Genomic DNA, 21,312 nt, shown 5'->3' on the forward strand with positions numbered 1-21,312 from the left:
GGTAAGACGAGGAGAAAGGATTTGAATTCAGAATTGTCTGACCCCAGTGCCTCTACTTCCCATTCCATGGTGCTAAGAAAGTTTGCTCATCTCCCCCGGCCATCTGCTCAGCCCTTAGAACTAGAATATCAGTTCCATGGGGGCAGTCTGTTTGCTGACATATCCCCAGCTCCTATAACCGCATCTGGTTCTGATATATAGTAAGTGCTCAATAAATGTGGAAGAGAGAAGGGGGAGGGGGAAACAGATCTGCTTCTGACTGTGAGAGAGATCACCTCATGAGAGAGCATGAGAAGGGAAGAGGGCTGAAGATAGAAGCCTGCCTGATCTCTCTCTCTCCCTCTCTCCCTCTCTTTCTCTCTCTCTCTCTCTCTCTGGCTCATTAATGTGCATCTGGGTGCACTAAATATTTAAATTCACGATCTGCCACATACTTGAGATCTCCTATGGGATTTGCCTCACAGATGATACCTTTCTCTGAAGAGCCTTAAATTAACCTGCCTCCTTGGTAACACTCTCATTTGTCTCCCACTCCTGGAAAATCAGTCATTCCCCCACAAGAGAGTTGCACCATGATCCAAACACTCCTTGGAGGCTGAAGCTTCTTACCAGCACCACATTCAACCTTGGCTGGGAGATGAGTGATGTCGATTTGTGATATTTTTAATTTTCTCCTCATAAAAATTAGGCTTGGCCTGTATAGATCATTTGAAAACAAAAGAGTAAATAGGAAAATTGAAATCACTTATAACCTCATGGTCTAGAGATAGTTACTATTCAATATTTTGATATATTTCCTTCCAATCTTTTTGTAAGATTAGGCATATCATTGGAATCATTCAGTTTGGATCTCCCATTTATTTTGCTTAACATTATATTGCAAGCATTTCCCTGTATTTTAAAATACTATTTTAAGGGCCGGCCCCGTGGCTTAGCGGTTAAGTGCGCACGTTCCGCTGCTGGCGGCCTGGGTTCGGATCCCTGGCACGCACCGATGCACCGCTTCTCCGGCCATGCTGAGGCTGCGTCCCACATACAGCAACTAGAAGGATGTATAGCTATGACATACAACTATCTACTGGGGCTTTGGGGGAAAAAATAAATAAAATTATAAAAAAATACTATTTTAAAATATGATTTTTAATGGCTACATAATATTGCATTGTGTGTATTCCATTATTTATCTAATCATTCCTTGTTGGAATAAGATCTCTTTAGAATTTTATATAATTTACTATATGATGAATACCTTTATATATAAATATATTGTTGCATTTATGGTTATTTCCTTAGCATAGATTTCCAGAAGAGGTTACCAGGCAAAGAGGAATGAACATTTTAAAAATTCATTGGAAACTGACAAAATGCATTTCAGAAAGGGTGTGCGAACCATACCCTCCCACATCCTCAGTGTATGTCTTACCATATCATCAGTAATATTGGGTATTGTATTTAATTTTAAAAGCCTTTCCTGTTTGATAGGCAAAAACAACCCCATGGCATCTTGATTACTGGAGAAGATGAACAATTTTTCGTGTGTACTTCATTTGAGAACTGCCCAAATTCTTTCTCCATTCTTCTATTGAGCTATGAACATTGTAGGTTTGGTTGTAAGAACACCTTATACATTGTAGACGGTAACCCCATGATTATTATATTTGTTGAAATTTTTTCATTGTGATTTCTTTTTTGAATTTTTTCTTTTTTTTGATATACAGACATTTAAAAAATTTGTATATAAATGTACCAATAATTTACTTTGTGAATTTTTCACTTGCTTTTCCCCCTTGCTGACATCTAATTAATAGTGACCTTCATTTTTTTTGATGATTTCTATTTTTTACATTTACCACTTTATATCAATTGAAATTTATTTTAGTATAAAAATATGAGGTAGGAATCTAACTTAAATTCTTTTTCCAATGATTCTAACATCTAAGATTCTAACAAGAATCCATTTAACCCACTGCTTTGTATATACACAATTTAGTATACATAGAAACACAGTACATATATATTTCTAGGTTTTTCTTCTGTTTCATTGATCTAGCTATTAATAGAAACTGTTTTAATAATTTAGTTTTATTATCTGGAAGGGAACATCAGGGTGCATGTATTTCCAAATATTTTTCAGAAAATGTTTACCAATTTATACTGCCTCCTTCCCACCTCCCCTTTCCCACAACTCTCAAACTTCAGCAGCGTGTGAGAGCGCCCTCCTCAGGGCTGCATGCATTTTCCTTAAAAGTCTTCAGAACACCGCAGGCTCACATCCTCGTGGTGCTACTGACTAGTTGTTTAACCCTGAGCGAATCTCACAAACTTGAAGCCTGGTTCCTTTTCAACTTAATGGAAATATCGGTGGTACCTCCCTCATAAGATGGTTTTGAGGCTCAAATGAATTGTTTTTTGAAAGCTCCTGGAAAACTATAAAATCTTAATAAAAATGTGGACAATTAATACCTATTACATTTTTATAAAGAGAAATATGTCTTTACAAAACCCATTCTTGCATAATTTTGAGGAGTGGGTACGGAAATAACGTCTTTTGGTGCGTTCTGGAGCCTGGATGCTGCATAAGATTTCGTTTTGCTGTGTTGCTCTAAGTCACAAAGAATCAGTTCCATTCTGGACTGCAGACTCCGAGGCTGCAGAGTGCACTGCGGATGGGTTTAAGGGCAGCTGTGCCACTCCACTCTGGAAGGAGCTGCTCTTTAAGGAGCTGCAGTCCTTGAATTTGTTAGGAGGAGATATTATTTCCTGATTAATTTGAGCTGCAGATGGGTTGAGAATAATAAGAGGTAGATGACCATAATCAGGAAGTGGATGGGGCACAGCGAGCAGAGGAGAAAATGGAACATTAAAAACCGGCAGCTGCATGAATAGCCCAGGGATTCAAATTATTTTGATTTTTCTTTACCATCAATCAGGGTTTGATCAGGAGACAGAAATCACACCAGTGATTTGAACAGAAAGAATTTGATATAAAGAACCATCACCTAGATATAAAGTTATTAACTAGTAACTGAACAGGTTAAAAAGAACTCCAAGGGATCACGGGGGTAGCAACTACAGGAGGCAGCCTCCATTCCTAGGACAAAAGGAATCAAGGGAAGAGGTCGTAATTATTAAAACTTAGAAGATAAGAGGATATTCAGCAATAAAAAGGAATGAAGTACTGATACATGCTACAACTGGATGAGCTGTGAAAATATTATGCTAAATGAAAGAAGCCAGCACACAAGTCCACATATTGTATGATTCCATTCACGTGAAAGTCCAGAATAGGGAAATCTGTAGAGACAGAGAGTAGATTAGTGGTTGCCAGCAGCTGGGAGGGTGGGGATAGGGGGACAGGGAGGTGATAGCTAAAGGGTATGGGGTTTCTTTTTTTTTCAAATTGTGGCAAAATATACATAACATAAAAGTTACCATTTTAGCCATTTTTAAGTGTACAATTTAGTGGCGTTAAGTACATTTGCACTGATGTGCAACCATCACCATCATCCATCTCCACACCTTTTTTCATCTTCCCAAATTGAAACTCTGTACCCGTTAAACAATAACTCCCTATTTCCCCCTCCCCCTAGACGCTGGCAACCACCACTTTACTTTCTGTCTTTATGAATCTGACTACTCTAAGTGCCTTATATAAGTGGAATCATACAGTGTTTGCCCTCTTGTGACTGGCTGATTTCACTTAGCATAATGTCTTCGAGGTTCATTCGTGTTGTAGAATGTGTCAGAATTTCCTTCCTTTTAAGGCTGAATAATATTCCACTATATGTATACAGCACATTTTGTTTATCCATTCATCTGTTGATGGACACATGAGTTACTTCCACCTTTTGACTATTGTGAATAATGCAAACATACAAATGAATGTACAAATATCTGTTTGAGTCCCTGCTTTCAATTATTTTGCATGTGTACCCAGAAATAGAATTGCTGGATCATATGGTAATTCTATCTTTAATTTTTTGAGGAATCACCATACTGTTTTCCATAATGGCTGCATCATTTTACGTTCCCACTAGCAGTGCAAAGGTTTCCAGTTTCTCCACATCTTCACCAATGCATTTTCTTTTCAGAGTTTCTTTTTGAGGTGATGAAAATGTTCTAGTATTGACTGTGGTGATGGTTGCACATATCCATGAATATACCAAAAACCATTGAATTATATGCTTTAAATGAGTGAATTGTATGGTATGTGAATTATGTCAATAAAGATGTTAAAAAAAAAAAAAAGATAAGAGGAGGGACCCAGACCTCTGAGAAGAGAGTGCTGATGTCTCTGAGGGGGTTGCCGTGAAGCTGGTTGTGCACGAGTTGGAAAGAACTGCAAAACCAGTTTCAGCTGCTGCTCTACCAGAGTGAGGAAGTGTTGCTGGGGTGATGTGCATAGGAGCGGGAAATAGGGAGGGAGAAGCAAGTCCCTTCCTCCTCCCGAGCCTCACAGTCTCCCTCAGGGGCCCCTACCAGGGAGCAGCTGGCAAAGCGGAAAGGTGGTTTGCAGAATTCCAGCCCCAGTATCCCAAAGCCATCCCCTCGAAGGGCGGGTTTGGAGCCTAGAGAAAAGAGCTTACTGATTTGCTGTCTTCATCAGTTCTGGCTGCCATAACAAAATACCACAGACCGGGCGGCTTATCAACAACAGAAATTTACTGCTCAGTTCCAGAGGCTGGAAGTCTGAGATCATGGTGCCGGCATGACTGGGTTCTGGTGAGGGCCCCCTGCCTGATTTACGGCTGTCTTCTTGTGTATCCTCACACGGGAGAGAGTGAGCCAGCTCTCTGGCCTCTTCTAGCCCCTGAGTCGGGCTTTTTTGAGTAGGCAGATGTAAATCAAGTTCTTGAGGAAAGACTGGCTCTTCTGGGCCCCGTGGGACCCGTCAGGTCAGGATTCTCAGGTGCTTGGAGATTCCTGGTGGAGGAGGAAGGGGGAGGGGAGCTGGCCCTGTGGGGTGAAGGCCACCTGGAGCCAGGTGAGACTCCTGCCTGGAGATTCCTGGTGGAGGAGGAAGGGGGGGGGGAGCTGGCCCTGTGGGGTGAAGGCTACCTGGAGCCAGGTGAGACTCCTGCCTGGAGATTCCTGGTGGAGGAGGAAGGGGGGGGGAGCTGGCCCTGTGGGGTGAAGGCTACCTGGAGCCAGGTGAGACTCCTGCCTGGAGATTGCTGGTGGAGGAGGAGGGGGGAGGGGAGCTGGCCCTGTGGGGTGAAGGCTACCTGGAGCCAGGTGAGACTCCTGCCTGGAGATTGCTGGTGGAGGAGGAGGGGGGAGGGGAGCTGGCCCTGTGGGGTGAAGGCTACCTGGAGCCAGGTGAGACTCCTGCTTGGAGATTCCTGGTGGAGGAGGAGGGGGGAGGGGAGCTGGCCCTGTGGGGTGAAGGCTACCTGGAGCCAGGTGAGACTCCTGCTTGGAGATTCCTGGTGGAGGAGGAGGGGGGAGGGGAGCTGGCCCTGTGGGGTGAAGGCCACCTGGAGCCAGGTGAGACTCCTGCCTGGGAAGGGCTCCTGCACTTATGTTTGGACCTGTGGGCTCACAAGAAGCCTTTCCAGGGGCTGCTGAGGGCCTGTCCCAGGCTTTGAAGGGGAGGCCCGTGTGAAGCCCTGTTTCCTCTCTAGGACCAGAGAGGGTGAGGGGTACGTGTATCAGTTGGAGGTCACCAGCAGGGGGCAGCTGACCATGCTGACTCTGGTCTCAAAGAGGCTACGAGAGCAGAGGTCACGGGCAGATAAGAAGATCCGAGTGGAAAACCAAAGAGATGTTGCAGAGCACACAGTACTCTGGAACATTCCCTGAGAATCTCTCAAAAAAGGAGAAGATGGGGGTGGGGGAGAGAATGTCACATGGAAGGGAGTTAATTTCCAGCTATTAGAAGCTTATGCTATAATAATCTGGGTATAAAAAGGAAAAGTATAGTTAGCCAAAGTCCTGGTCTAGTAAGGCTAGGCTGTATGGGTTAAAATTGAAACGTAAATTAGATACATTTATCCAAGGGGGTCGTTAGGCTGATCAAGCTGTTGGTTTTAGGTGATTTGGCTTGGGGTGAAATGACTTAGGGTCCTGACATCTATCTTGCTCTTTTAGTTCGAAAGTACCCCGTGCAGCTTTGAGCCTTTTCTGAATGTACAAGATTTCAGTTTTTAAAATGGCAGCAGCAGACTGGAAATGCGCACAGAGGAGAGTCTGTTTTCTTTCTTTCTTTGAGTCACTGTGATTTATTTCGATCAGAATGGATACCCAGAACTTATAGGAGTTTGCTCTCTTTCACTAGATGAGGCACGGATTGATATGGATTGGGAGCATCCTTCACACTGAGAAGCTATCAGTTTGTTACTTTTAGTCCACCTAAGTGGGCACCACGTGGGGTCCTGGGAGAGCCCCTAAATAGCCAGGGCCTGCTTCCCGGGCAAGTGTGAACTGTGCACTTGCACGGGGCTCTGCTCTCAAAGGGGCCTCACAATTGGTTTAATGCTCTGCTTTTGCTGTCTTGAAATGCTTAATAAAATTCTACCTTTGAACATCTTTCTGTCTGTAAAGGAAGTCTGATGGAACAATGCTGCATGCCCGTGAGCAAGAAAGTTAAGTGCCATCTGAGGGTCCAGCTTTGTTTGCAGCCGCATTTGCATATAGCATCCAGGATGCCCCCGTGAACACAGAATTCTGTTGGATCCATGGGGCGTCACAAAGCCAATATAAGGTAATTGTTACGTCTGTGAGTCAGCGGTGGGGGCGGGGCAAGGGGGGGCTGGGAGTGGAGGAGGACTGACTTGCTGGAGAGGGCACACTTTCCATTCCAACCCAAACTTTCTTCAAACTCGGAAAGGAGGCAACAGACAAGGATGCCCATCATGTCTTTCTTACTTGCGTTACTTCCCTGCCAACCACTTACACTGAAAATGATGACCTAGAAGGAAAGGGAAAGATAGGGCCACCCGTGATTCCTTCTCTTTTCAGTTCCTCTTTACTCATCAGTAAGCTGAGGCAGAGAATGTTAGCGGAATCCGTGTGTATCAATAAAGAAATAAAAACAGTTGAGTTAGTTTTGTTCAGGGTTTCCACTCTTCTGGTAAGAACAAAACACATATTCATGTATCAGCTACGAAATACGAATTGTATAATATCAGTGATTCCCGTACAAGTTAAGTGCTCTTATATAAATAAAAATGGGTGGTAAAAAATTGTCCCTTTAGGGCCTGCCCCGTGGCTTAGCGGTTAAGTGCGCGTGCTCCGCTGCTGGTGGCCCGGGTTTGGATCCCGGGTGTGCACCGACGCACTGCTTCTCCAGCCATGCTGAGGTCGCGTCCCACATACAGCAACTAGAAGGATGTGCAGCTATGACATACAACTATCTACTGGGGCTTTGGGGGAAAAAAACAAATAAAATTAAAAAAAAATTGTCCCTTTAATGGTATTTTTTCCTGATTTTTGAGCAAGGGGCCCCTGCATTTTCATTCTGCACTGGGTCCTGTAAATTAGGCAGCTGGCCCTACAGATATCCTAATTTAGATGGGAAAGTCGTCGTCTCTGCCTTCTTCTGAACTCTCTTCTTTCCTGGTGGTCACCCTGGGCGCAGGGTCAGGCGAGGCCCCAGCTCTGGGGCTGAGATACATACTCTGCTCTCCGCCCCTTCCAGGGCCGCCTTCCACAGCTTCCAACTCCCTCTCTCCACTCTCTTACTTCTTCCTTAGTCCTGACACTGTGAAATTTCACCATCACTCCCTCAATTATAATATTCATCACGCTTTGTATTGTTTGCTTCATTATTTGACTCCTTTGTATGAAGTCTTTTATTCATTGCCGTATGTAGGAGTGCTCAAAACCAGCTTTTTTTTTTTTCACTTTTTATTATGAAAATTTCAAGCATATATAAAAATAGCGATGATAATTTAATGAACCCTGTGGACCATTGCCCTCTTTGTCCACATTATCCTGCCATTCGTGTTTCATCTCACTAATTTTAGTCTTTCTCTTTCATGGAGTTCCTCACATGCCTTGTGATTCTTGGCGGACAACTCCCATTTATGAATAAAGAACTGTGTTGCTTACTGGGCTAGTTGGTTGGATTTCCTTTGCAGTTGTGTGGGTTTGTTTACCCAAAGGCTTACCGTCCCCTGAACATGAGGGGTGATTTTTGTCTCTGAGAAAGTGAGCAGGGTCTGTCTGTCGGCTTCCCCTTAAGGCGTGTGCATGAGGTGCCGGCACGCTGCCTAGGACGCAGGCAAAAGCGAGCAGGACTTGACTCTAGGGATAGAGTGTTGCAGTGTTTATCAACCCTGCAGAGCCGTCTTGCCTTATTTTTCCTTCTGGTCGTTATGGAGGGCCATTAGTTTCTTCAGCTCTGTCCTGCCTCCCTCTCTGCCCCACTGTCCTCACCATGGGCCATTCAGAGCCAAATCTCTTCCACCGCTTACAGTAATTCTTAGGGCTCCATCTGGGGCAAATGCTGCTCTGTGTCCATAGGGTCTATAAATAGTCTTCCAATTAATCCCTTGGATTGCTGCCCGTAGCACACTTGTTCTTGGTACCCACTGGCTCTAAGCCCAAAGCTGCTCTGGGATGGAGAGGAGGTGAATCGGGATGCTTAGGCTCTGTATTGAACAGGAACCTCAAATAGATATTTTTGGCATGATTCAATATTTTTTTCCTCTCCCACTTAAGTTCAGGGAGTGTCTTCTTCATCCGCAGTCTTCAGGCTTATACAGACCCTCATGGGTCTGAATCCCAGTTTTATGCAGCCTCTCAGTCAAGCTCAGAGACACAGCATCAGCCTCAGTTTCAGCGCCGCAGGGCCCTTCCTCCAACCAATAATTCCAGCCTCTTCTCTGTCTTCCTCCAGCTCTCAGGGTGGTAGCTGCTTCTTACAGTCACTACCTGGCGGTTCTCTCTGTACCTTTTCAGTTGCCTAGTGAACAACTGTATACCTAGTTACCAATTCTTTATATTAAATTTTCTGTTCCAATAACTGGTGTGCTTTCTGTCTCCAGACTGGGTCCTGAGTGAAACAATAACTACCTAAGAAATTATATACCACGTGTGCGGAGGGAAAGAAAGATGGCTTGTCCCAGGGCAGCTGTGAAGATTGACAAGCTAATGCTCTTATGCTACTCCAGACTCAGAGAAAGTTGCATTCTATGCTAAAAAATGAATTCAGAATTTAAAGGTTAAAAGACTTGTTGTCTTTTGATATATCAAGGACTGGATTTAAAAATATACAGACTTTGGAGTTAGTTATATCTGAGTTTGAATCCGGACTCTGCTGCTTACAGACCAAGTGGCCTTGGGCAAATTACTGAATTTCTTTGAGCCTCAGTTTCTGTATTTGTAAAACAAGGATTGAACAGCTCCCTTGTAGGGCTGTTGTGAAAATGAAATGAGATAATGCACGTAAAGTACTTAGAACAGCACCTGGTGCAGGGGCAAAGTTCTGTGGGTGTAGGATGTAGGAAGACTTAATGATGCATTGGAAAGAGGATGAGACGAGAGATCATAAGACCTGGGTTCTTGTTCTGTGTCTGCAACTCACTAGCCAGTGACATCCCCTCTGGGGCCCCCCTTCCCTCACATGTGTAACACCAACTTTGAGCTACATCAAACCAACTTTGGCTCCCTAATGCTGGTCTCATCTTACAGGCCTGCAGCAAAATGAGGCAAACAGTGACACTCTCCTAAATTTTTCATAAAGCTCAATTATTCAGTTTAAAGGATTATTCTTTATTGTGAGATTTTGCCTTTCTTACTATTTTGGTGTGAATGTCCTGTTTTAATGAAATGATAGTATAGTAGGGTATTTTTTTCGTTCAATGTCCTTATTTGACAAAATAAGAAGTTTGAACAAGAACAATGAATGGAGACCTGCCCTACCACATACTAAAGCATAGCCTCAATTAAAAGCCTCAATAATTTAAACAGTGTGTTACTGGTGAATGAATAGGCAGACAGTTCAATGGAACAGAGTGGAAAGTCCAGAAAATAATGAAATTTGGCATACTATATAAGTGACATCTCAATTTATCAGGGCCAAGCTGGCCTATTCCATAGATAGAACTGGGATAACTCGATAGCTATCTGGACAAAATAAAGTTGGCTCCATACTTTGCTTTGTATGCCAGGACAAAGTCCTAGAGGCTCTCACATGTAAATGTAAAACAAAACCATAAAAAGACTAGAAGACACAAGAGAATTGCTTTATAATCTTGGAGTAAGGAAGACTTTTCAAACTATGATTCAAAATCCAGAAGCCATAAAAGAAAAGATTAATACATTCAATTATGTGTATAAAAATGTTTGCATATATAAAGAACATTTATACAGAAATAATTCAATTATATATAAAACAAAACAAAGACTTTCTCAGAGCAAAAAAAAAATGCTATAAGCAAATCAGAAAGCAAATAACAAACTTCGGGGAAATATTTGCAGTTCATATCACAAACGGTTAATAGATGCAAAATACGAATAGCACCTTCAAATCAATAAGAGACCAACAGAGCCGTAGAATAATGGGCAAAGAATGTGGACAGTTCACAGGAAAGGAAAACAAATAGTACATAAATACGTGCAAAGATGCTTAGCATCTTCATATGAAGAGAAACGTTTGTGACTTGAAAATTTTGAGAGATGATATTTCAATAAGTACAAGACAATATAAGACTTTCTAGTTTCCTGAATCATCCTGTGATGCTTACATAGCTGGGCTTTATAAGATCAGAGGGTGAAGGACAGCTGCATAGCTGTATTTCTGGTGCTGTTTTTTTAAGGACAAACAGGCATTTGGAAAGTTAAAGACAGACTTTGTGGGGTTTTTTTGTAATTTATGCAGTAATCCTGAGAATTAAGTGCATAAAAGTTTCTAGGGTGCAACGTTGAAGATTCACATTTCAGTGTAAACAGGAGAGGGCAGAAGATACTGTTTTCTCTGCCACATGAATCTTCTCTCGTTGTACCGGGTGTCTTAGTCCATTTTGGCTGCTATAACAAAAATACCATAAATCGGGTGGCTTAAATAGCATGTATTTATTTCTCACGGTTCTGGAGGCCGGGAAGTCCAAGATCAAGGTGCCAGCAGATTCAATATCTGGTGAAAACCTGTTTCCTGGGTCATAGTCTTCTCACTGTGTCCTCAGTTGGTGGAAACAGTGAGGGAGCTCTCTGGGGTCTCTTTTATAAGGGCAGGAATCCCATTCATGGGGGCTCTACCATCATGACCTAATGACCTCCCAAAGCCCCCACCTCCAAACACCATCACACTGGGGATTAGGTTTCAACATATGAATTGTGAGGGGACACAAATATTCAGTCTATAGCACCTGGACAGTCTTCACAGAACTAATTGTGTTCTTACATGAATATCTTAAAGCGTCACAATGAGAAAATATTTGTTTTGTGGCTTGCATTGTTTATATGTATCACTTGAATGCTTGGTACGTTATTATATTTAATAAGGCTGTAAAAGAACACTGGTGCTGCTTACCAAGCAATCTTTCTCCTAAACAGGACTTGGACTTCGTTTTCTTCCTTTTTTTGTTTGGACAAAGCAAGCTGAATTTATTTTGTAGTAAAACTAATAAAAAATGAAAAATATCAAAGAGAACAAAATTAACTACAAAAAAAAGTTAACCTTTTGGCAATCTCTATTTAGAAATTTTATGATTCCATAAATCAAAAAGTAAAAACTAATAAATAGTAAAAACTGTTAAACAAAAAAAAATCCATAATTTCTGTAGATTAACTACAAAGAATTGGTAATCCTTTGTCAATCTCTATTTTTAAATTGCACTGTTTCATGAAATCAAAGAGTCTGAGACTCATGGATGATTAAATTCCCTCTAACTCTGTGATAGACTGAATTTTATTTCCTTGCCTGATTAAAGTTGGATGGCGGTGCCATTGCAAACGTGGTCCTTACAGACTCAATTGATGACCTCCTGATTTTCAAGTCTGCATCTACCTGGAACTGTACTTCCCTTTCCTTTTCAGACAGAGGTCAAGTCCTAATTGGGTGGTGGACCTCACCCCACGAGATCCAGCCACACCAGGAAGGCAGCACAGAGGGGTGAAGAGCTCGAGTTTTGGAGTCAGGTAGTTCTGGCCTTAAATCCTGGCTCTGCTGTTTATCAGCTATGTGACCTGAGTCTCAGTTTCTTCATCTGCAAAATGGGGATAATATTAAAACTTAGCTCATGGACTTGTTATAAAGGTGAATTGAGATGTATATGATGTCTAAATATAGTATGTGGCATATAATAAGTGCTTACTAAATGTATGAGTAAATATATGACTCTGTGTATGTGTGTATAAATAAATATTTAGGCAATGTCACACCTGCCTTTGTAGATTGGAAACTTAGCATGAAGAGAGACATGTGTGCTTAGAATTGCTTAATTAAGAAAAATCACAAGCATTCATTATATAATTTAAAAATGAATAAGTAAATAAACAGAGAAACCATTCCTTCAATATAATATAACTTCCTGATGGGATGCTGGACATAGTTCCAAGACTTTACATCTATTAACTCATCTGATCCTCACAATAACCCTTAGGTAGATACTGTTATTATTTGTGTTTCCCAGATGAGGCACAGAGAGTTTAAGTAACTTGCCCAATGCCACACAGTTAATAAGTGGTGGAGCCAGGAATCAAACCTAAGCAGTATGGCCAGGGTCTATGCTCTTAACCACTGTAGGGGGGAAAATGCTTTAATTCAGCCTTAACTGCATTCATGGGCATCTCTAGATCTGTATTGTCAGTACAGCAGCCACTAGTTATGTGTGGATATTTAAATTCAATTAATTAAACTTAAATAAAACAAAAAATCCAGTTCCTAGGTCGCACTCACCACACTGAAAGTGCTCAATAGCCACATGTCGATAGTGGCTGCCGGGTTGGGCAGCACACATAGAACATTTCTATCATGGCAGAAAGTTCTATTGGACAGTGCTGTTCTAGACAACTCTAGAAAGTGTTAGCCAACAATAAGACAAACTCAGTAGGTAGCACATAGATTTTTTTTTAATTAAATACCACTTCATAATGTTATTTGCAACTAGCACACACATTTTTTGAAAAATAAGACATGCCATATTAGTCACAAAGTTAACAAAATATAAGCATCCACATAGAATATATATTCTAAGGTGACTTCATTTACATAGCTTCTCGGAAACACACAGTACATTTTTTTGCCTCTCCGCCGGGGTTGAGCCAGATTTGGAATTCACAAGGCTGCAGGGTGAAGGTGCCCCAACACTACCCTGACGGATGGCTTGTATCCACACAGCACCGTCCAGCTGGCCAGTTTCCACCAGAAGAGCAGTGGAGGTGTCAGTCCTCCCTTCCTCACTCAGCATTCAGTTCCTCTCTGCAAACCCCCACAGGACCTGAAGCCTAATGTGATGGCATCAGACCTGCAGCTTCACGGGAGGGGTCAGGGGGAGGAGCGGGCGGAGCTCTTGTCAAAACCCACAGGCACCAGTCTGTGAAGAACTGGTGCTAATGTCTGATCAGGAAACCCCAAGTCGCAGCCTCTCCAGAGGGGCACAGAGTGGGATGGGGAGAGGAAGACCAGAGAACAACTGGAAAGTTTAAACCCAAGTTTGGTGACCTTGCTTTAGGTACTGGCTGCTAGGAAGGATGGAGGGGTGACATTTAATGTTGCTTGGAGCATTCGAGAGGGCTTGGCGGTGTCAGAGCCACAAGGAAAAATAAAGATCAGGGCTGAGAGTGGAAAGTGGACACCCTCCTCCACTCCTGTCCTAACAGCAAGTGCTGCGTACCTGCCACCAGCAAACAGTCCATTTACACCTGGGGGCAAAGACTGGGAGAAGCTAGCCCAAGACAGAGGCAGAATTCTGGAGACCGTAGCCCCACACCAGCTACTCTTTGAGCACCCAGGTGACCCGCCCCCGCCTTCCACTCAGGAAACCACCATGCAGCTCTCTGCTCAGCCTTCCTGTAGCTCAGCTTCCTAGGACGACGCCATTGCCCCAAACCTGAAGGCAGAAGGGCTGCCCAGGCCCCAGCAGCGGTGCCTCGGTGGCATTAAACCCATGATTTTCAGCAGACCTGCACTTTTATCCACTCGTCTCATTCTCCACTGGCTCGAGGCTAAAAGGCCCACAACAGAAAAAGGGAAGGGGGCAGAGTAAGGTTGGGAGCACATAATATGCCAACTGATCACCTGGGTTTGAACATAAATGGCCTCCCCGCTCACCTTCCCTTCATCCACTCTGCCCTCACACCCCACCCCGCCCACCTTAGAAAAATCACCTGGAAAATCTGAATAGCAGTGAAGCTGGATTGTAATTCCCCTTTTGTGTTTTTTTCTTACAGACTTGCAGCTTGACTGTGAAAAGTGAATTATTATCCCTCAGATTCTTCCTCCACACTGCATAAGGTCTCCTTTCCAATCAGGGCTGATCCTGTCATTCTCTTCTTCATGAACCATCAACGGCTCCCGTGTCCTCTAGGATACACTTTAAACTCTTTGGCCAGGCATTTAAGGCCCTCCAGGATTTGGCCTCCACTGCTTATCTTTCCAGCCTCATCTCCCACCACCTTCCCTGGCTCTCCTTTCTTTGCCGTCTCCCCCTCCCTATCTCTGTGTCTTTGCAAATGCTGGCCCCTCTGCCTGGGGGGTGATCACTCTACTTTCTACGCTTTGCTCAAATCTAGCTAGATTTACCACCTATCAATGAGTGGGGCCCAAATCATCTCCAATTCCGAAAACCCGACTCTGGGCTCGGGCCTGACCTTGAACAGGGCCTCACAACTGTCACTTTCTGTGGCGGCTATCGCACTCAGTCGGCCCCGCCATAGTTTCCTGGCTATTTGTGTTGCCTGGAGGGCAGGAACCACGTCTTACTCTTTGTAGCCCTCACCATCCAAATGATTAAGACATAGTAAACCCCTCATAAATATCATTGAACTACGCTGATATCTGTCCTAAAGGAAAAAAGGTCACTGTCGGTTGCCTTCTTAGGCATGGGAGACACAATACGGAAGTGGTTAAGACACAATACAGAAGTAGTTATCACAGGCAACAGATGTCAGTTTTTGAAGTCAAGGTACTAAATCAGGATTAAGCACAATCCATAAAAGTTAATGATCTATCAACACTGGTCTATTAACACTGTTATCCTGCCTATTAACGGCTGCCTAGGGAAGCAGTAAGCGTAGTTTTAAGTAGTAATCACTGGATGGAGAAATGCCACGGATCCTAAGGGGATTATTCAACCTGCCGAAAGAACCCCAAGGAGGAAACAAGAAATAGTAATTTCAACTTTCCCGCAGGTGTGCGTGGGCCCCCAGGGGTTTTAGCAGTCCATCTCTTTCCATTATTAGGCGTGCAAGGTGTGTGATCCTTGGATTACCTGCATCAGAAGCACCCGTGCTGCCAGTTAAGCATGCAGACTCCTGGGCCTCACCCCAGTCCCATTTAATCAGAGTATTTATGGTTGGGGTATAGGCATTTGCATTTCACATAAACTCCCTAGGGGATCCTTATGCTCGTTCAAGTTTGCAAACCTTTACCTGCCATTCTCAAAAGCATACAGTGGGTCTGGGGGAAGACAATCATGCACGTAGCCAGAAGGAAAGCAGCAGCCCCATTTCTGAGAATGCTTGCTTCTCCCAGACGTGCCCTAGGGAGGAGGACCCAGAGTCCCCATCCACTCCAGGGAAATTAAGCCATCATTCAAGCTTGGTTTGTCGCTCTACAAAGGAGAGGATGGAGGAGAGATGAGCGAGGCTGTCTCTGAAATGAGCACCGCCCCCCATCTTCCCAGAGGGCACTGGCGTGCAGGAAAACACACAGAAAACATGCAGATTTTCTCTCTCTCCTCTTATAAGTGATGCAGTCACCTTCTAGAAGATGAAAAGGGATTTTTCTTCCTTTATGGGCTGAGGTATCATCACCCCTGCCTCTGTCCTTTTTATTCTCCCCCTTCTTTTAACTTCCCAGTTCCTTTGGGGGAAGAAAAAGCAATCATGTAGTTCACAGAACCAAAAACAAATTAGTTTGCAGAGTAGATCCAATATAAACACATCAAGCACATTTTCACTGGAGGGACACAGACAATTGGAAGGCAAAGTGCATTTCCCTACAGGCGAATGACAGAACGTTCCACCAGGGCTGGCCCACTCTGCCATGGGAGAGCGACACAAACGTTATCGCAAACAGGGAATCATGAGTGAGATGGGAAGAGATCCGGCCTGCACGTGAGGTGGGGGAAGACTAGACTTAGAGGTCTCCAGCCTGTCACTGGATTTGGAAAGGAAAAGCAGAATCTCTGCCTTGCTTTAGCTCTGAAGAATGTGGCAACCTTGGGTCACTGACTGAGGAAGCTCAGCTACATCCTCGAGGATGATAAAGGCTTTCCAAATCCAGCCAGGCTAACCCAGGCAGAGGCTGCATTCCGTACCACCCACCTGGAATACTGCCTCCATCCCCGCAACCCCCAGCCCCAACATTTGAAATTTCCAAGACCAAGATAACACATCCTTTGCCACAGCAAAGGCTTTTCAAGATCCCCATCCATAGAGTTCTCAGTTAAAAAAAATAAGACTTAAAAGGCAAGTTTTAGAATCAAGGGTTGAACCACGGTCAGCATGGCCTGAGCAGCTATAAATGGAGGAAGGTGAATCTCCTTCAAGGGGGGCTCACTCCTTCTTGGTGTGTTCCAGGACTCGGTAGGGAACCCCAGAGGCGCTTCTGGAGCCGTGTTCCTCTTGCATGATGGGCAGCGTGGCAGGAGTGTAGATCTCAGAAATGTTGTCATTGTTTTCCAGGGCCCCGTAGGAGAAAGAAGCTTTGAGGTCAGGCTGGACTGTCATCCCCTTGTCATGCATGTTTTGCATACCTGAAATGAAATCCATTTTCCCCAAATCATTATGTGGTAAGGGGGCCAAAGGAGGCTGTATCTTCCTCCATCCCACCCACACTAATTATAGTGCTTGGGAGCTAATCATGTGCATTGTCAATTTCCTGAATGCTTTAGATTGAAAAAAGAACACACATAAATATACACCAGAACTATTACAGTTGCTAAGCAACCAGGCATGAATCTTCAGGAAATATGCACCCAGACCAGCCACTGTCGAGAGAAACCATCGGTTGGCCCGGAAGGAGGTGGGAATGTCTGTTTGGGCCACAGGGAGAGTGGAACCAGCGCTGTGCTGTGAACGTGGTAGATGCCAACACTTTTCTGCTGAATGAAATCAAGATCCAGAAAACTTCATTACGCTGTTGAGAAGAGGGTAAATTTTGTGTCACAGACACGTGATGGTGACAGATGCATCACAATGCTCAGAGGGAGAGTTTCTACCTTTAACATTAACATCCCTGATCCACATACAGGGTAAAGTGCGATTTTGCTTATTACTTCTGGGCACACTGATATTGGATGTCTACCTACATTTGAGGGCTAAGACTTTCACCATCAATTCCTTTAACCTTATTCTACAATTCTCCTCATCAGGCAGGACATGGTCTTCTCTGAGGCCAACTCTTTTCCAGGCAGGGAATTAAGACCCCTCAAATTCTCTGGCCCCCAGGCTGAGTCCTAAGACATTGAATGCAAAGTGTCTTCCATGGAACTATGATGATAATAGCAGCCGACATCTGCCTGCTCCCTATGCCCTGGGTACAGGGCCGAGTGCTCTAAATAGTGATAGTAACAACAGCAATAATGGTAATAGCTAACGTGGACTGAATGTTCCGTTGGTGGCAGGCACTGTTCTGAACAGTTATCTAAGTCTTATTGCATTTGATCCTCACAACTCCCAATAAGGAAAAAGAGGCAGTTGGAGGTTAAGTAACTTGCTTGACGTCACAGTAAGTGGCAGTGCCAGGGTTCAAACTTGGGTGGTTTAAGCTCTGAAGCCCACATTCTTAACTGGAATGCTGTGGCCTTCCTATACACCTGTATTTAATCCCCCCAAATCCTATGACAGAGATATACTACTGTCCTCATTTTCTGCATAAGAAAACAGAGATTCAGAGAGGTGTAGAAACTTGTCCAAGGTCACACAGCTAATGAGAAACAGAGCTGGGATCTGACACTAAAGCTCATGCTCTTCTCCACTTTGCAAATGGCCTGGGAAGACCCAGCATGAGGAAGTCCCTTTGCTTCCACATTGCACAAGCCTTAGCTGATGGTCATTTGAAGGGTATAGTTTAAGAGTCTCTGGTTTGGACTTTTCGGGGTGGGGGTTGGAAGAGGATGAGGGGTGCCTGCTCCTCAGGGAAGAGAGTTGGCTTTCCGGGCATGGCTTAGCTTTTGGTCAATGCTCTCCAGCCAAAGACCACCAGGAACACACCTACAGTCTAACAAATTTGGGTTTATGGAGTCCTTGCAATGAGGGAGATGGACACCATGGAGAAGTGTGGGGTGCCTCAGTAAGAGGGTGTTAGAAAAGACTAACATAGGATTTGGGCTAGTGTGAGGTGATTTTGGGGAGGGTTTAAGGAAGCAGGGCTTTGCTTTGAATTAGATGCTGTCAGGAAGCGGGGATCATTCTGTAACTGGGGATCTTAATAATCTGGAAGGGGAGACGGCTAGATGGAGGCTGGCTGAGATTGGTAAAGCAGCAGCTGTCACTCACGTCAGGGGGATGGCTGGTCCTTTTTGTTGTCTGGACAACGTTCATGTTTTGTCTGTGTTCAGACATGCTAACTGAGCGGTCCTGTTTGTATCTTGATCCATCACGGTCACAGAGTGGCCTTGTCTGATGTTGATATTCTGTGAAATTGTTAATGTTCAGCCAGGGACACCAAGGCCCAGCTGTGAGCGCCCCGCCAGCTCCTAACCATCGGGCCTGCTCTTCTCGCCCTCATCTTTTAGAAGTCTTACAGGTGCCAGAATTACTTAATAGGTAGTGAATTTTTGGAATCTGAATGCCTCCTGCACAGTAGCTACTGGTCTGTTGTAAAGATACGAATCTAGGTAAAGCAAAAGCAAGGTCCTGATGCCAACCAGGGAGACCAAGTAGCTAGAAGAGCAACTCTGTCCAAGCAGTTTTATTCTTCATGTTCTACCTGTCATCAGGTCAAACAAGTGTTTGACATTTTCAAAGTTTTTTAAAGAAAAGGGAAGTGAAACCAAATTTAACCAGGCATCTACCATGTCCCAGACACTGTGAAAGGGGTCTTTACATATTATCCACTCCTCTGAAAGAAGGAATCCCAATTACAAGTGAGGGTCAGAGGCCTTGGGAGAGCCAGACAGGTGCCCAGGGTCACACAGCGGCTAGGCGGGAGAGCTGGGATTTGAATCCAGGCCATCTGAACTCCAAGCCCATGCTCTTCATAGTACAGAACACAAGTCTGCTCAGAAGGGTCCTGACATGCCACAGCAACAGGGCAAGGTCTCCTTTCTTCAACATCTGACTTCCCACTGGTCACAGTGGACAAAGAGGAAGCGAGAGCCACATCCACAAACAGACCACGGCATGTTGATATCTAAGATTACCTTAGGTTACCTTCTATTTTCTACCAGAAAATACAACTATATATATGCATATACAAATACTTATATAGATATATACACATACACAGTTCATTAACACACAAACACACATATACATACACATACTAGCACACACACAAGAGTTGACACCTCACCTATCTGGAATTCAGCTATCCAGCGCCCTCATCTATCCGGAACACAGCCGAGAAACAAGGAAGTAAGCAAAAAAGGCATCTGAGCAGCCAGATTAGATGTTTAAAAAGTCCATGCACTAGAGCTCATGCACTTAACTCTGAGGAGAAACCTTAAGGTCCCAACTCAGAGCTTATTTATTTTACTTTTATACACAATTCGAACAAGTTGGGTCAAATGAGAAGATTGACACCGAGTTGCTATACACAGGCAGGCTGGTAACAACAAGAATGACAGACAATAGCTTTATAGCAAGAGATGAGGAAATAATATAAAAAGTAGACACACAAACCCTGGGGCCATTTAAAGTAGGGGCACCTCAGTCAGCCCTGAGAACACATCTGCATTACAGAGTTATTAATAAAGTTATTAGGCAGCACTCTATGCCATCAATGTGAGTATATGTTGTTCATGAGACTGTCTTAATGAAGGGTGAGAGATTCTGTTTTGGAGGGAGTTTCATCTTATGTGTCAAAAATAAAAATTAATTGTGAGTTAAAGAGTGAAAGCTGGTGATCACTGGCACCCTATAGAATTTAGGTCAGTAAACCTAGATGGGCAGGTCCCATGTCTTAATTTTTCTAATCTGAATCCCTTTAGGCTGGACAGGCACTCTCCAGTTCTCCACAGGCCCCACCACTCCCTATTGTGCAGCACTCGGCTGATTCACACATTTACATTACTGTCATGGCTTAAAGGCCTTTGAACTTGTGCTTCTCAGTGTGAACCCTCAGCTCCCTGGGAAATTAGGCTTTCCAGAACAATCCACTCCTTTGTGGAATCTAGGGAATAAGATTATAATATCTGAATTTCATTCATCCTATTTTCCCTCCCCTCTCTGATCATTCCACTCCAACTCAATGAATTCCTTTTGCAGACATGAAGCCTGGTGCTGCCGATCATCATTATATCCAGTGTGAATCAGGATCATCTTTAAAGGACCCGACACCAGACATGGGAACAGGCAAGATGTGCTCAAAACCAACTGAGGCGCCTCAGCCATTGCCTCCTCTTTTGCACGTGGAGATTAAAAGAAAAAAGACAGTCACACCATAACGGCACAGCACACCTTCCCTGGACCAAACTCCGCGGCTGGTTGCCTCTTTTTAAACAGGAAGTAGCAGTCACTCTGTATGGATGGGCTGGCGAGCAGGACACATGGGGTTTGAGCGTTACCTGGCATGGCATCCATGGAAATATAGGGCTCAAATGGAATGGACTTCTTCCTGTTCCGTGTGATTAAGAAGACGCCCAAGAATGCGATGAGGCACCTGAGGAAGAGAGAGAAGGGAGGAAGAGAAGTAAGGCCGGAGTGAGGTGGGGAGGGAGACTTTCAAACCCAGGCCACGGGAAAAAGGTAAAAAGAGGGCTTGAGGCTGCAGCGGGGGGCTCGCTGGTGAGCAGGAGAGGCTGCTGGGCCTGAGGTCAGCAGGGAGCAGACTCGAGATGAATAATAACAGGTAGTGCAGCCCACACGCCCTCCACTCCACACAAACCTTCATCTGAGTAAATCAGACTCTCCTGGGCTAAACTCGCGTGGTTCTTCACTTCCACTTAGCCCGCATCTCAGAACCTTGCCTTTAAAAAGGTTTCTTTTTTTTTTAATTAAAAAAATTCTTTATGGCCTAAATTTAATACAGGAGTAGAG

The 21,312-nt window shown here is 44.1% G+C and overlaps 1 protein-coding gene across 3 annotated transcripts in view; it reads right to left on the bottom strand.

The window, feature by feature from the left end:
• Window positions 1-12,999: 12,999 nt before the first annotated feature.
• NIPAL3 (NIPA like domain containing 3) overlaps window positions 13,000-21,312 on the bottom strand; it is a 46,973-nt gene continuing 38,660 nt past the window's right edge. For all 3 annotated transcript variants that reach the window (XM_087446561.1, XM_004425735.3, XM_087446562.1), the window contains 2 exons: window positions 20,841-20,935; window positions 13,000-16,865 (listed from right to left, as the gene is read on the bottom strand). In XM_087446561.1, the coding sequence (XP_087302687.1) occupies window positions 16,666-16,865; window positions 20,841-20,935 (295 nt within the window). In that variant the 3' untranslated portion in view covers window positions 13,000-16,665. The remainder of the gene's footprint in view (window positions 16,866-20,840; window positions 20,936-21,312) is intronic.

Source organism: Ceratotherium simum, chromosome 22, assembly GCF_057802395.1.
Source record: "Ceratotherium simum simum isolate JZ-2026a chromosome 22, ASM5780239v1, whole genome shotgun sequence".
In the NCBI taxonomy this organism is placed as follows: Eukaryota; Metazoa; Chordata; class Mammalia; order Perissodactyla; family Rhinocerotidae; genus Ceratotherium; species Ceratotherium simum.